The sequence below is a fragment of the Lycium barbarum genome, chromosome 9 (assembly GCF_019175385.1).
Source record: "Lycium barbarum isolate Lr01 chromosome 9, ASM1917538v2, whole genome shotgun sequence".
NCBI lineage: Eukaryota > Viridiplantae > Streptophyta > Magnoliopsida > Solanales > Solanaceae > Lycium > Lycium barbarum.
In genome coordinates this window covers 18,810,351-18,825,342 of record NC_083345.1, presented here as the reverse complement: position 1 = coordinate 18,825,342, position 14,992 = coordinate 18,810,351, and the positions used below count along the sequence as shown (strand labels likewise).

General features: G+C 34.7%; 1 protein-coding gene across 2 annotated transcripts; it reads right to left on the bottom strand.

Annotated features, from left to right (window-relative positions):
* Positions 1-822: 822 nt before the first annotated feature.
* Positions 823-4,200, bottom strand: LOC132610264 (sodium/hydrogen exchanger 3-like). Of its 2 annotated transcripts, none has more exons than XM_060324575.1 (9): positions 3,622-4,200; positions 3,402-3,520; positions 3,080-3,208; positions 2,867-2,892; positions 2,592-2,638; positions 1,863-2,513; positions 1,721-1,783; positions 1,488-1,571; positions 823-1,212 (listed from the first exon to the last, which is right to left on the bottom strand). In XM_060324575.1, exons 1-9 carry the CDS (start codon positions 3,784-3,786, stop codon positions 880-882), a joined length of 1,617 nt encoding a protein of 538 aa, XP_060180558.1. In that variant the 5' UTR covers positions 3,787-4,200; the 3' UTR covers positions 823-879. The 2 variants fall into 2 exon arrangements, with proteins under 2 accessions (XP_060180558.1, XP_060180557.1); XM_060324574.1 differs by having other exon boundaries at positions 2,867-2,923; positions 3,111-3,208.
* Positions 4,201-14,992: the final 10,792 nt, after the last annotated feature.

The window sequence follows — 14,992 nt, the reverse complement described above, 5'->3', positions numbered from 1 at the left end:
ATGTTTTCTTTGTTTATTTTATATGACATTTTTCTCTTTAAGTCAATTTTAAGAAGAATGATAGAATTTTTTTATTTAAAAATAATTGAACTTTTAACTTTTTATTTAATACATAATAACATGCTTTTATGACTATAAAAATGTTATGGCATGGTATATATCACTATTTTCAAAAATATTTCTTTCTCTTTAAAATTTTGTGTCTAATCAAACATGTTCAGATAAAAATAATACTAGGGAGCAATGCCAATAAAAGGAGTATGGATTGCTATGTCCATTTGCCAATACTTAGATCGGCCAATCTCCATTTTCTTTGGCAAAAGAAAACATTCGTAATGAAGATTCAAGATCTTATGTTGATAGAGTCAGAGTCTATGAGGAGAAGAGCCAAGATTTGTAAATAAAATTTGAAAAATATTAATAAGTTTGAGTCTTACATATTATTTGCAAGAATTTCTTCTCTATTTTTTTCTCGTCGCTGAGTGGTTGTGCACACGTTTTATAGATATATAGAGTCTAGCACGAGACGGATAACTTTTTTTTGTGTATGCAAGTTTAAGCGTATCCACTGCTGAATTCCTCAGTTGTAACTTTATCATCATAATCCAAAGACATCATCATAAAGCCCAAAGAGAAGAACACAATCCCATAATACAAAAATATAGTACATCAAATAAAACTAAGCCTGACGAGCGATGTTTGTTAGATGTACAAACCTGGCTAAATCATCAATAATTACAGATTAATCACTGAACAATTTACAAGCAGTTAAGCTTAGTGTATTTCATGAAGATATACAGAAAGAAAGCATACTAACAAATAGTTCCTGGTTAAGGTTGACACTTGCTAGGAAAATTGGCTATCCTAGAAACCTATTTTCTACTCGAGACATATATTAAGACAACTTTCAAATTCTGAATCGCGATCACTTCCTTCATTCGATAATACTGGTGTGTCTGGCATGGAATCCCTCCCTCCAAACACGCGGCGCATAAAAGCATCATCAAACTTTGTCCAAAAATACATAATGGCTTGTGCGGGTCTTTTCAGTAACAATGTCAAACTTCTTATTCGAGGAACATCACCTTCATCATCTTCTATCCCATTGAGAAGTGGTAGCATGAAGGAGAATTCGGAAGAACTCATGCTGTTGAAATGTTGTGATGGAGGTAGCAAGTACCTTATGAGAGGCTTTGTTAGCAGCCCAAACACCTATAGTAAAACAAAAATTGCAGATTCAGCTAACAATTCAATATTTGGTACTAGTTCATCTAACATTTCAACATTGAGCTGTTAGAAAACTTTTCGATATTCTATTATAGACTGAACAGAAGAGCCCAACCAAAAATACTAGGCTATCAGGCGGGAGAGCCTAGTCAACCTATAAACTCATTACTGATAACTCTTTGCAATAAATGAGGAAATCAATTGGTTCACTATGCAAAAACTTCAAGCATAGGTGGCGAAGGAGTGATTTGTTTAATTACCATTGTACTGAAGAGGACAATTGCAATTGTGCTAGTGATCATGACTGCATTTCCAATCAAGTGTTTCTGGCCAGATCTCGTAAACTGCAGGCAAGAATCAGGTTTTAGTTGGCAACATAATCATTATTAAGTAACCGGAAGATTTCAGTTTCAGATAAACTATCCCCTCATGATTAATTTACCCTTTTTCTATCTTTTAGGAAATGAGAACATCAGAGAGTTCAAGTATCTACCTGATTATAAGCCAAAGCCATGGAGACAGCTCCTCGCATCAGACCAGCCCACCATATTGTAACCTGTGAAGATGAATTATTAAGTTTCCATAGCGATTCACAAAGTTACAGCATCAAAATTGGACAAAGTCAATAAACTAACCATGTGCTTGCAGCCAATCTTATCATGCTTAGATGTCCACCAATTGGATAACATGGATAAAGGAATCACAAAGCACGCTCGTCCAACCATAACCAGGGCAAGTACCACAGAACTCACTGCTACAGATTTTCCAGGAGTGTTGTGGCTAACAAATCTCCATTTCTCGATATCTAAAGCATCCATTCCAACATAAAGGAAAATGAAAGTCTCCGCAATAAATGACATTGTTGCAAAAGCATGCCTTGTTGTCACCTTAGAATCATCGGTCACATTATGCCAGGTATAGTGTGACATGACAATCCCACAGAGAAATACTGTAAGAATTCCACTTAAATCAAACAGTTCTGCTATAACATACGAAAGGTAAGCCATGAGAATCATGAGAGCAACTTCACGATCGGTTGAGTTCTTTCCATCGTATATCTTTTTGATTATATAAGCACTTAGCAACCCAACAAGCACTCCCAGCACAGTGCTTGCAGAAAATAGGTATAGAAAATTTGAAGTGAACGATAAGGCCACTCGTGAGTTGATGTTTGAGAGGTCGAATTTCTGGATTGCATTAAAAAGTACCACTGATGTAGCATCATTTACAACACCTTCTCCAAAGACGAGGCTGTAGAGAAGAGGTGTCTCGTCCTGATTAAGCACCTGCAAAAATAACCTCAAAACCTTCAGTTTCCCTTGTCTTGCAATTTCAGTTGCAGTTTTAGGAGAAAACCTGCTTACCTGTAACGTGCAAACAGAGTCCGTCGCTGAAAATATAGCTCCGATCGCTACAAAAAAAAAATTAAAAAAAATCAACAATCATGAGAAGATGTAAGGAAGAAAACAGGACATTATTAGGAAGAAAACAGGACATTATGTGTAATAAGTTTACAGTCTTAACTCATTTAAATGCCTTTTTTCCTGATAACTACATCATTGGTATCGTTACTTTTCTATTGTTACAATATATACCATCAATAACCACATAGCAGTCTGAGAGAAGAGGACATGCTTACCAAGATAATCACTTAACTTCAAACCGGTATCCAGCTTCCCGAGTAACTCAACAGCACCTAAAATCAAAATTTTGACACCAAATTAAGAGAGATAATAACTCAAGAATAAAATCAACAATGAAGTAACCACATTACACTGCAGAGAGCGTATAGTGCAAAATATATGTAGAAGATTAACATATGAACACTAGGAAATATCTTTGTTTAACCAATTGAATTAGGGTACTGAAGAAGCAGGGCGTACCAAATGCTATGATGCCGAAAGATATCAATGTGCCGAGGACACCAAACAGAACAATGGTCCCTAAATTCCTGAAAAAATGCTTCTTTTTCACCTGGAAACTGGTTAAAAAAATAAAAAATAAAAAATAAAAAAGATGCATCAGTTTCAATAGATTACATTTGACACCTAAAAAAAGATTATACCATCGACTAAAAAACTTAACCACAATAACCGTGCCAGGCATTAAGGTAGTGACCCTCTGAGTAAATGCATATATACTTCTATATCAAAATTAGAATAATAGAAACTTACCCGGCATTGAATATAATGGGTGGTATAACATAGATAAAGAAAAGCTGTTCGTCAAATTCTAAAAGACGAGAGCTTTTTCCATTTGTAGTTAGTAAAATGATGCCTCCAGTACATAAACCCTGCAGCCAAACAAAAGATTAATACTCAATATCACGAGCAAAAATCTTACGAACAAGAAATAAATTTACACTGTCAGTATATATAAGTTAAGAAGTCTCACGATAATTAGTGCTGTAATCGACTCATTAGTCCATTGGCTCTCTTCAAGAAGATGACCGATCACAATACATCCACAGAGAAGTGCCACAAATAGAGTTAAATCTACAAACACTTGATCATCTGAACCTGATAATGCCCCCAATCTCACTAACGCATCCAAAACCATAATGTTATCTACACAACCAGTTCAAAAAAAAAAAAAAAAACGTAAGTTAGTTGTTTCATACGCCATTTTCTAATTAAAGAAGACAACTTGATAAATGCTAGTAAGTTGAAAATTCATGACATTAACTGTACCAAGTAACTACTTTACCTGAAAATGATTATTGTGAATATAATGCCACAAAAATAGAACCTGAAAACTGTCTTGTGTTGTCAAAGAAGTAGTAGAATTCTAGGCTTAACGAACTAACGAGAGAGGAACACTATTTGTAGTATTTAAGGAGAGAAATTGATTATGAGATTATTACCAATTAGAAAAGATATAGGAATTTGAAGTTGAGCTGAACAAGGATAGTCTCATGCAATTAATCCAACACCAAAAACTGTGAGCAACAATTATAATCCTATATAGATATGGACCCAAATTACGGGGTCCACTGCAAAATCTTAGTAATTAATCTTGTCAAGATAGGGCAAAGATAATCCTTCTCCGTCCCAAATTGTGTATTCAGATATTTGTTTATTTTTATATATTTTTTAAAACTAGTAATTACGTATTTAAATATTATAAGGTACTGTAATTAAGTACGTAATATTAAAATTGTTAGATTTTTGAAAAAGTTTTAGAGACTGTTTGACCAACCCGTTGAAATCAACTTTTATTAGAAGTGTTTTTGAAAAAGCGAATAGGGGAGTAGTGTTTATGTTTGGCTAAATTATTTGGGAAACATTTTATGTTAGTAGTTTGCGTTTGACCAATATTTTTAAGAAGTGCTTTTAGATGTCAAATATGACATATTTATCAATTATCAATGTGACTCACAAAAATTAATTAAACACTTAATAATTATTTTTTCATGAAATCTAATGCTAGGAACGTAGATAATCATTTTATGATAATCTTGAATAGTGCATACAATATTACGATTAGAGATGACATATGATTCGTTTTGAAATAAATGCAAATTGATTTGCATATACATATATGTTGCACGCATCAATTGTTAACTGTGAATTTTTCAAGTTCGGGAAAGGATATGAAGCATATTATATGATTAGATAATATATACAGAAAAGGGCCAAATTTACCCCTGAACTTTCAAAAATAGTTTATTTATACCCTTCGTAATATTATGGGCCAATTGTGCCCTTACCGTTATACTATGGACCAAATATACCCCTAAACTTTCAGAAATAGTTTATTTATACCCTTCGTTATACTATTAGGTCAATTGTGCCATTACCGTTATACTATGGGCCCAATATACCCTTAAGTTACACGGTCTGCACGTGTCAAAATCACAATGGCCCAACCCACTTCCCACTATAATTACACCTAGATTAAATTAATCACTGAATCCAACCCCTCACTTTATTTCACCCAACCCGTTTTGTTTATTTCAAACCTAAATAAAGTACATGTACCCGTTTTGTTTATTTCATTACAGGTTTCGTTTCTGTAAAACATGGTAGTATACAAAATGAAAACTCAAATTAAAAAAATCACCATGTTAATAAGATCGTTACAGTAACAAAAACATATTTATCCTTTCTTCATAGAAATGAAAACAATGCAAAGAACTCAAGCAGAGGGGAAGAGAAAAAAAAAACAGAAAAAACCATTCTATCCTAGGAAATCCATCATGGAATAGTCGAGCCTATCCCTCTCGACTTAATTCATCAATGGACCAACAAGTAGCCTGTTTATTGAAAATAGCAACACACACTAGCCACCACTTAATTGCAGTTTCAAGAATCCCCATTTATGTGACAGTTAAAACCAAAAAGTCATCGTGTTATCCATCATTTTATGATCCTTCATTTTGGGTTTTCATTTTGTATACTACCATGTTTTACAGAAACGGAACCTGTAATGAAATAAACAAAACGGGTACGGGTACTTTATTTGGTTTGAAATAAACAAAATGGGTTGGGTGAAATTAAGTGACGGGTCCGATCCGGTTATTAATTTAATCTGAGTATAATTATAAGGGAAATGGATTGGGCCATTGTGATTGTGACACATGGCAGACCATGTATCTTAAGGGTATATTTGGCCCATAATACAATGGTAAGGGCACAATTGGCTCAATAGCATAACGAAGGATATAAAAAAATTATTTTCGAAAGTTCAGGGGTATATTTGGTCCATAGTATAACGGTAAGGGCACAATTGGCCCAATAGTATAACGAAGGATATAAATAAATTATTTTCGAAAGTTCAGGGGTATATTTGGTCCATAGTATAACGGTAAGGGCACAATTGGCCCAATATTATAACGAAGGGTAACAATAAACTATTTCTGAAAGTTCAGGGGTAATTTTGGCCCTTTTCCGTAATATATATGCCTAAAAGGTTAAATATTATTTTGCGATTGTGACAAAATGAGAATACTTCTTCTTATATTGTGGAGTTTCTTGATTTTAAGGCATGAATGTATGTATCATCTGAATATTATATCCATTTGACTCTTGGTAAATAATGAATTAATTATTTTTTGTGAACAGAAATATAATGCTAGCCTCTTAGTTTTAGTAAGTGCAAGATAATAAAAAAAATCTTTCAAAACAATTGGAAGGAAATTCACATTTTGGGATTAAGCCACACAAATATTCATGATATGGATTGTTTGTTACGTAATGAAAAGATATTTTATCACTTTCATTGATATTTATTAAAGATAAACGTTCAAGTTTGTTAGTAAATGCGAAACATGTTATTTGAAAACACCATATCTATACTTGAAAGTTGGTATATAGATGTGACACACGAAAATCATGAAAATACACTTTCAAGTTTGTGTAGTGATATGAGTATATTATTGTAAAGACTATCAATACTTAAAAGTAATTAGAATATCGTTTTAAGATCAGCTAAAAATGATACTGAATAATTTGAATACATTATAGGTTGAAGCTTTTTATGATCTAATATGATGATGTCTTCTTTAGAGGAGTATATATAGCGCGTTATACTCGGCAACAATATGAACTTTTACTAGGAGTGTCAATGGTAATGGTTTTTAAAAAAACCAACTTAACCGACCGAACCGTATCAAATTGATTTTTAGATTTTCTTTAAGAAAACCGAAGGTTTTTATATAAATTTATAACCATACCGAATAATTAGGTTGGTTTTTATTTTTATATAAATAAACCGAAAAATACCGAACCTAACCTAACCGAACAAATTTTATTTATATGTAAATATATTTTATATATTAAGTTTAAAAATAATAAAACATTAAAATTTTCGCCTTGGGCCTAGGGTGATGGAAACAAATATGAGTCGGCAACATGATTAACACCCAAGTTCCTTATACTGAAAACCTATTATATCATGCTTCTATAAATTAAAACTAAATTAGTTCTAGGATCTCGATTAGAAACATGTAAGCTACAAGGTATTGGAACGATAGTAGATATCTTTCCTCTTGTATGATTTATATCATATTTCTCTTATTGGATACTTAACTTTAATTAGTAGACTCAGTTTTTGAGTTTCATCTTGATTGATTTTCTCCCAGTTGTGTGATTTAAATTATATCTTTTGTATCTGCTTAATATTGTTTTACACTATCATAAAATAATGAGATCAATCTCTTTCTTGTCGTCTTTCACGTTTTCCTGATTCATTACCTTTTAAACAGTAAAAATGTCTAGAGAATTTTTGTCAAAGTCCAACCGGAGTATGCATGTTATCGTGTTCTAACTTTTACTAGTGATTTTGACATGAAATTTTTGTTTTAAAAAAATATCGAACGTATCGATATTGAAGAAAAATCGAGATGATGGAATGGTTTCAAAAAGTCTAATTTTGGTTATACTAAATAAAATAATCGAAAAATTAGTATGGTATAAATTTTATAAAGTAACCGCCCGAACCGTACCATTGACACCCCTTACTTTGACCTTTGAGTTCTAACTATGGGAAAAGCTCGTAAAATATTAAAAGTATGAAGCATCTGGCTAGTCCTCAAAAGTCAATAGTAAACTGGATCGTCTAATAAAATTTTAATGAATTTGAAGACATAAAATATATTAGTCAACCCACGAAATCTTTGGTGGATATATTGAACTAGCCCGCTATTGACAATGATTAGTTGATGGAATAAGAATTTATAGTTATACCTTCTACTTGAAAATGAATTGATTGACTTAGAAATATTATGTTAGATATTCCTATATGGAGTAAGCTAGTGCCACGTTCATTGACTGTCTATCGTGATAATAAAATTGTTATATATTTTGTTATGAGTGACTGTTATAGTGGCAAATCGAGACAAGTTTGTCTCAAATACAATCACATGAGAAAATTATTGAAGGATATTATAATTTTCCTCCCCCATTTCCCCTTTCCTACCCCCTGTGTAATAAAAAAAAATCTTCAATATGTGAAATCCATGTCCAGTTAATTAGCAAAAAGTTTTAAGCAAATAATTGATGGTATAAATTTTTAAAAGGATGAGACTAACACATGTTAAAAATTATTTTTACTTTATTGGAACCCTACCTAACTGTTACATCTTGTAATTTCAATCAACATATACACGACAAAGTTGAGATTGATGAATGCACTTAAACGTGAGAAATGATATTTTGGGCAAATCAAAAATGAGCTGCTTGCTTACTCGACGTGCCTGCTTCACCAACTTACTTCCCTTTCTACTTGCTTGAGCTACTTAACACGTGTCATAATTATTAAACAAGGACGAGACACATATTTAAATTAAATAAGGGCAGCATGTGAGGGGGTCCGGAACTAAAATGCCCCAACAAAAAAAATATTTGAACCAAAATACCCCAACAAAAAAAAAAGTTACCAAAGTACCCATAGCGCAGTAAAATACTGCGCTATAGCACTAACGGAGACGGAGCCGTTAAGTGCTATAGCGCAGTATTTTACTGCGTTATAGAAAAAAAAAAATTGGTACTTCTATAATGCAGTAAAATACTGCGTTATAGAAGTACCAAATTTTTTTTTTCTTTCTATAACGCAGTAAAATACTGCGTTATAGAAGTACCAATTTTTATTTTTATTTTTTTGTATAACGCAGTAAAATACTGCGTTATATAAACAGTACAAAAAAAAAAATTGGCCAACTTTATTTTTTGCAACACTTAGTGTTATTTTCCATACTTTGACCAATAATTAGTCGTGTGTCAAGATTCCGAAACGTCAATATTTTATATAGAACCTGATATTTTTTTCTGCGTACAATAATGTAGGCTCAATACATCAAGGATACGTAAACGTTCGGATCGTCATTTTAGGGGTTGAAAAGGTGCCCGAAGTAAGTTTTGTTTGAAAAAACTTAGTGTTTTTTCCATACTTTGACCAATGATTAGTCGTGTGTCAAGACTCCGAAACGTCAATATTTTATATAGAACCTGATATTTTTTTCTGCGTACAATAATGTAGGCCCAATACATCAAGGATACATAGACATTCGGATCGTCATTTTAGGGGTTGAAAAGGTGCCCGAAGTAAGTTTTGTTTGATAAAACTTAGTGTTTGACTGTAAGGTTAGTTTAGTCAACTTTATGTGTCGAGAAAATTAGTCAGCTTTATTTTAAAAAATTGAAACCGTAGAAGTGAAATTGACATTCACAGCTACATTACCCCGGGATTTTTACGTAGAAATTTATTGCGTATCATCATCTTATAAGTAAATAAAACTGAAAATTTCACGCCAATTTGGGGGAAAATCGAAATTGAATGGGATAAAAGGAGTTTTTTTTTTTAAATCGGCTCGGCCTAATGGCGGTTTGTCCTCATAGATCTCGAAAAAATACGCAATTTAAAAAAAAAACGCGTAAAACGGACGTCCGAGTGCAAAGTTATGACCATCTAAAGTTTGACGACTTTACAACTAGTTTTTGTCCCTATATTTTATAGAATTATATTTATATTCAAAATAAAGTTATGTCTTGATTAAAAAATAACACGCTTAAATCAAAATCTTAAAAAAACACCCTAAAGTTTTCAAACAAAACTTACTTCGGGCATCTTTTCAACCTCTAAAATGACGATCCGAACGTCTACGTATCCTTGATGTATTGGGCCTACATTATTGTACGCAGAAAAAAATATCAGGTTCTATATAAAATATTGACGTTTCGGAATCTTGACACACGACTAATTATTGGTCAAAGTATGAAAAATAACACTAAGTGTTGCAAAAAATAAAGTTGGCCAATTTTTTTTTTGTACTTCTATAACGTAGTATTTTACTGCGTTATAGAAAGAAAAAAAAATTGGTACTTCTATAACGCAGTATTTTACTGCGTTATAGAAAGAAAAAAAAATTGGTACTTCTATAACGCAGTATTTTACTGCGTTATAGAAGTACCAAAAAAAAAAAAATCTATAACGCAGTAAAATACTGCGCTATAGCACTTAACGGCTCCGCTCCGTCTCTGTTAGTGCTATAGCGCAGTATTTTACTGCGCTATGGGTACTTTGGTAACTTTTTTTTTTGTTGGGGTATTTTGGTTCAAAATGTTATTTTGGGGGGCATTTTGGTTCCGGAGCACCGGAGTCCGGAACCATAATAGCCCTATAAAAATCATTTTGAACCAAAATACCCCAACAAAAAAAAAAGTTACAAAACTACCTATAGCGCAGTATTTTACTGCCCTACAACAGTAACGGAGATGGAACCGTTAACTGCTATAGCGCAGTAAATTACTGCGCTATAGTGTGTAGACAGAACTTATATAGCGCAGTAATTTACTACGCTATAGTGCCTTTGTTTTTTTTTTTTTCCAACCCTTTTAGTTAACCCTTCTTCCATTGTCTTTTTAACGTATTTTGATCATAGATTAATCATGCTTCGCGACCCCGAAACATCAATATTTTATATAGAACCCTACTTATTTTTGTGCGATTAATAAGGTAGGATCAATACATCAACGATACGCAAAAGTTCGGATGGCCGTTTTAGTGGCTGAAAAGTGCTCGAATGCCATTTTCGTTTGAAGGTTCGGCGACATTATCTTGAAGTTCTTTGCGAATACTTAAATTTGTTCATCAATAATTAATCAAAAGTTTCTCAAAATGACAGCATTCATACAAAAAAAAAAAACTTAATTAAATTGCACCATTCATTCATAACCTTGAGTAGATGAAAATACTTAACATACTAATATTCTTCAAAATAACAGCATAATCATACAATCATCAAAGTAAGAAAAAATCTTTAAAAAAATTCATCAATTAATGCCCTTGAGTTGATCTTCCCCCACCACCGCTAGACGTGCTAGCACCACTAGAGGTACTTCCACCACGAAAGTTTCCTCCACTGCGAGAGGTACTTCTACCGCGAGATGTAGTTTGACCACCATGTCGTAAGGGACACTTGCGCTTATCATGACCAACATAATTGCAAAATGAGCATTTTCGAGTGTATCTCCCCGGTGGAACATCCATTTCATTATGAATACGCGAGTATGCATTCTTTCTGAATTTACGGATAAATGCTTTATTTGCGACCATTGAAAATGGATCCGGTGGCCAATAACTCTCACCACCAAGTGGGTAGAACCTTCCAGCATACGTTCTTGTATAATTTTCAACTGTATATTCCTCAGCCATGTACGAGGAGGCGTTCTTTCCCATTGTGATGAAACACTTGAAGGCATGAGAACATGGCATGTGATATGATTGCCACTTGCCGCATGTGCATGTTCTTGGAATCTCACAAATTGTATGGACGTTACCTCTTTTACCTTGGTGTACACTTGTTGTGAGTTCAAATATGCGCTCTGCAGGGTTGTACTCCATCCGGTCATGTTTCTGAGCCTTATATTTGTGGTGCTCGAACAGTGTTGACGGTTTTGGCAACCATCTTAGACCTTCTGTTGCATATGCTTTGGCCTCTTTTGATCGAGTGACGAACCGCTCCACAACCTGCTTAAATGTCATTCTCACCATTGCGGTGACAGGTAGTCCGCGTGCAGATTTTAACAAACCATTGAATGACTCAGAGCTATTTGTTGTCAGCATACCCCATCGCCTACCTTCATCCTGGTGTAATGTCCATTTGTCTTTATCAATTGCATTCAACCAGTGGAAGGATTCCTCATTCACCCGCCTAATAATGTCCATCTGCAGGTTAAACTTCTTCTCCTGATGCTCTGTTGCAGCCGCCCACATCCAATTGCAAAGTGCTGGGATTCGATATGCCTTTTGGAAGTTTGCCTTCAAATGCCTTAAACAATAACGATGGTAGGCAAAGGGTGGTTGCCACCCCTGCAAATTGAACATATTGTGCAATATGCCAGCATTTCTGTCTGATATCACACAGTTTCCCATGCGATCCTTAATAACGTGTTGCCTTAAGTAGTCCAAAAACATACCCCACGTACTAATGCTCTCATTAGCTGCAATTGCAAAAGCTAGAGGGAATATAGCTCCATTTGCATCCATTCCAACTGCTATTAGCAGCTTTATGTCATACTTCCCATACACATGTGTTCCATCTATTGATATTACAGGACGACAATGAGCAAAACCATCAATGCATGGTTTGAATGCCCAAAACACAAAATCAAAAATATTACCGGGCACACCAGGTTTCGATTTGAGCTTCCATTCAACAACAGTACCATGATTGAAATGTTGTAGAGCCGCCATGTATCTCGGAAACTTCTTGAAAGAGCCCTCCCAATTGCCGTAGACTATCTCATGTGCACGCCTACGCCCAAGATACGCCTTCCTCATAGTAACAGTTTTGCTATATACTTTCAGGACGGCTGTAATACAATCTTTAATAGGGTACCTGAAAAAGTTGAAATATCAGCATGTAACAACGACGAACATTATATTAACACCAAAAATAAAATAAACTTAGGCGAAAGAGGATACCTTGGGTTTTTTCCAATGTTGGCAACTAATACACGCGCAATCAAATTAGTATCTAGATTGCAATGATCATCTGGGAGGTCACCCATATCACAAGTGTGCTTTGTGTAGAACTTTGAAATAGTCCACATCTTTTCAGCAGTTTCCTTACCACGAAGCATCCATTCGCAGCCTTGATATGTTCGCTTACAGACCAATCGCCAAACTTTTTGTGTGGAATCGTCAACTTTAAACTCCCTCATCCCCTGGATGCAATAAATCTTAACAGCCATTTGCAATGATTTTTTTTAGCGGAAAATCATCCCTTTTTCAATATGAACCTTATGTTTTAAAAGATCCACTGGCTCTTTCCACAAACTTCGCCGAACATGATCATCATCCCTAGTAAAGACAAAGGCATCTGGGCGATCTTGAAGATGATCAAGATAGGGGATCTCATCGGAATGCCACTGAATCGGCGTCAACTCTTGCTGTTGAAATTGGCTTTGCGAGTGAACCAGAGTCGACTCTTGCTGTTCAAATGGTTGCTGTGAATTCAGTTCCTCCTCGTGTGCCGGACTGTCCATCATGTCTTGCAACAGTTCTAATTGATGTTGAGGATTAATTCCAACCTCAATCTCATCGTCACTTTGCTCATCGTCACTTTCCTCCGCATTAGGTATTTCCTCACTAGTTTTTCCTCGAATAAAATTTGTCCGTCCCAGAATAAAGAAACTTTAATTCTTGGAACATCTGTCATATTTTGAATAACTGAGGAGGAATACAGAATGATAAAACTAGTTAAAACTTGGTATTAATAGGACTAACGCATGCATGCAATTACAGTGTTTTGCAGTGTTACGTCAAATCAAATAATGGATGGAGAACCGAATAACGCATTAATTTACTGCGTTATAACATTATAACGCAGTAAATTAATGCGTTATTGAGGCCTTGTGTCATAATAACGCAGTAAAATCATGCGTTATATTATATAACGCATGATTTTACTGCGCTATGCGGCTCCGCAAACATCACCTCACCTGCCAAAATAGTTCGAATCAAACTTTATATAATGTAATTTGACGACTAACTGTTACAAACGCAACATTCCACACAAAATTGAGTTAAGATGTCATTTGTTGACCAATTTAGAGATATTAATCGTGTTATATCATTCACTCCAGCAAACATCTTTGAAGCAACGGGTAGGACATGGGAACTAAGTGATGATGATTTTCATTACTCAAATAACCCTAACGACAGATTCAATCGAGAATACAATAATAAAATGAGAGAGGAGTAGGATTGGCGTGTTAGGGAAGCTGAAGCACTGGAGCACAAGTTAGCGTCAGTAGGGCTTAAATGCCCAAAAAAACGTGCTATGTCAATGCCTCGCGAAACTCCAAAAGAGTTTAATTTGGCTCTTAATCATTTTCGCGAAGAGAACAATCGGATGCAAATACGTTACCATAGGGTAGAATATGGTATACATGGTAGCACAAGATTTAGATCCAAGTGGGATTCGGACTGTGAAATGTCTGATGAAGATTAATATTTTTCTTCCAAGAAGGTAAGTAGGTAGGGTCATTAAGACCCCCCCCCCCCCCCCCCCCCCCCCCCCCCCGCGGAGGGTTCTTGGGGGTTTGCAACTATATAAATAGCCCTTTCTTTTCTTAATAGACTACACCATATTATTCAATGTCAAGCAGTAGAAACTCACCTTGGTCTTTACTCCTTCCAAAAGAACCAAATAGCAGTGATGATGAAAGTTCAAATCATAGTAGTTTTTCGAGCGATACCAGTGATTTCAAACTAGATGAGCTAAATCCCCACCTTCTTATAGAGCGTAATGATGATTTCTGCAGTGTGAAATATTCAGATCCGCGGGAATATTATTGCGGTTTACGTCGAGAATGGTCACATCGGCTTGACGAATCAGAACGTCTTGTTCGTGACTTGAAAAATCTCAACGCTCCAATCCCAACAAGGTACTCCTTAACCATGCCTCAAGTAGATCCAGAAAGTTGCGAGTTTGCCGTGCAAAGAATTAGAAAGGAAAACAACAGAATGCTGGCAAGACGTTGTAGATTTTACATGCTAAAGTTGGCCGAAGAACAAGCATCATCAACTGGTAGAGAACTAACTGCTACTGAAAAAAGATGTGTCTTAAGAAACCGCCAATATTTTTCTGAGGACGATATTGAGGACTTGTACTCTGATGATGATTAAGAATGTTGTGATTTTAGTTTTAAGTTTAATTTATGATTATGCTGTTATTTTGAAGAATATTAGTATGTTAAGTATTTTCATCTACTCAAGGTTATGAATGAATGGTGCAATTTAATTAAGTTTTTTTTTTTTG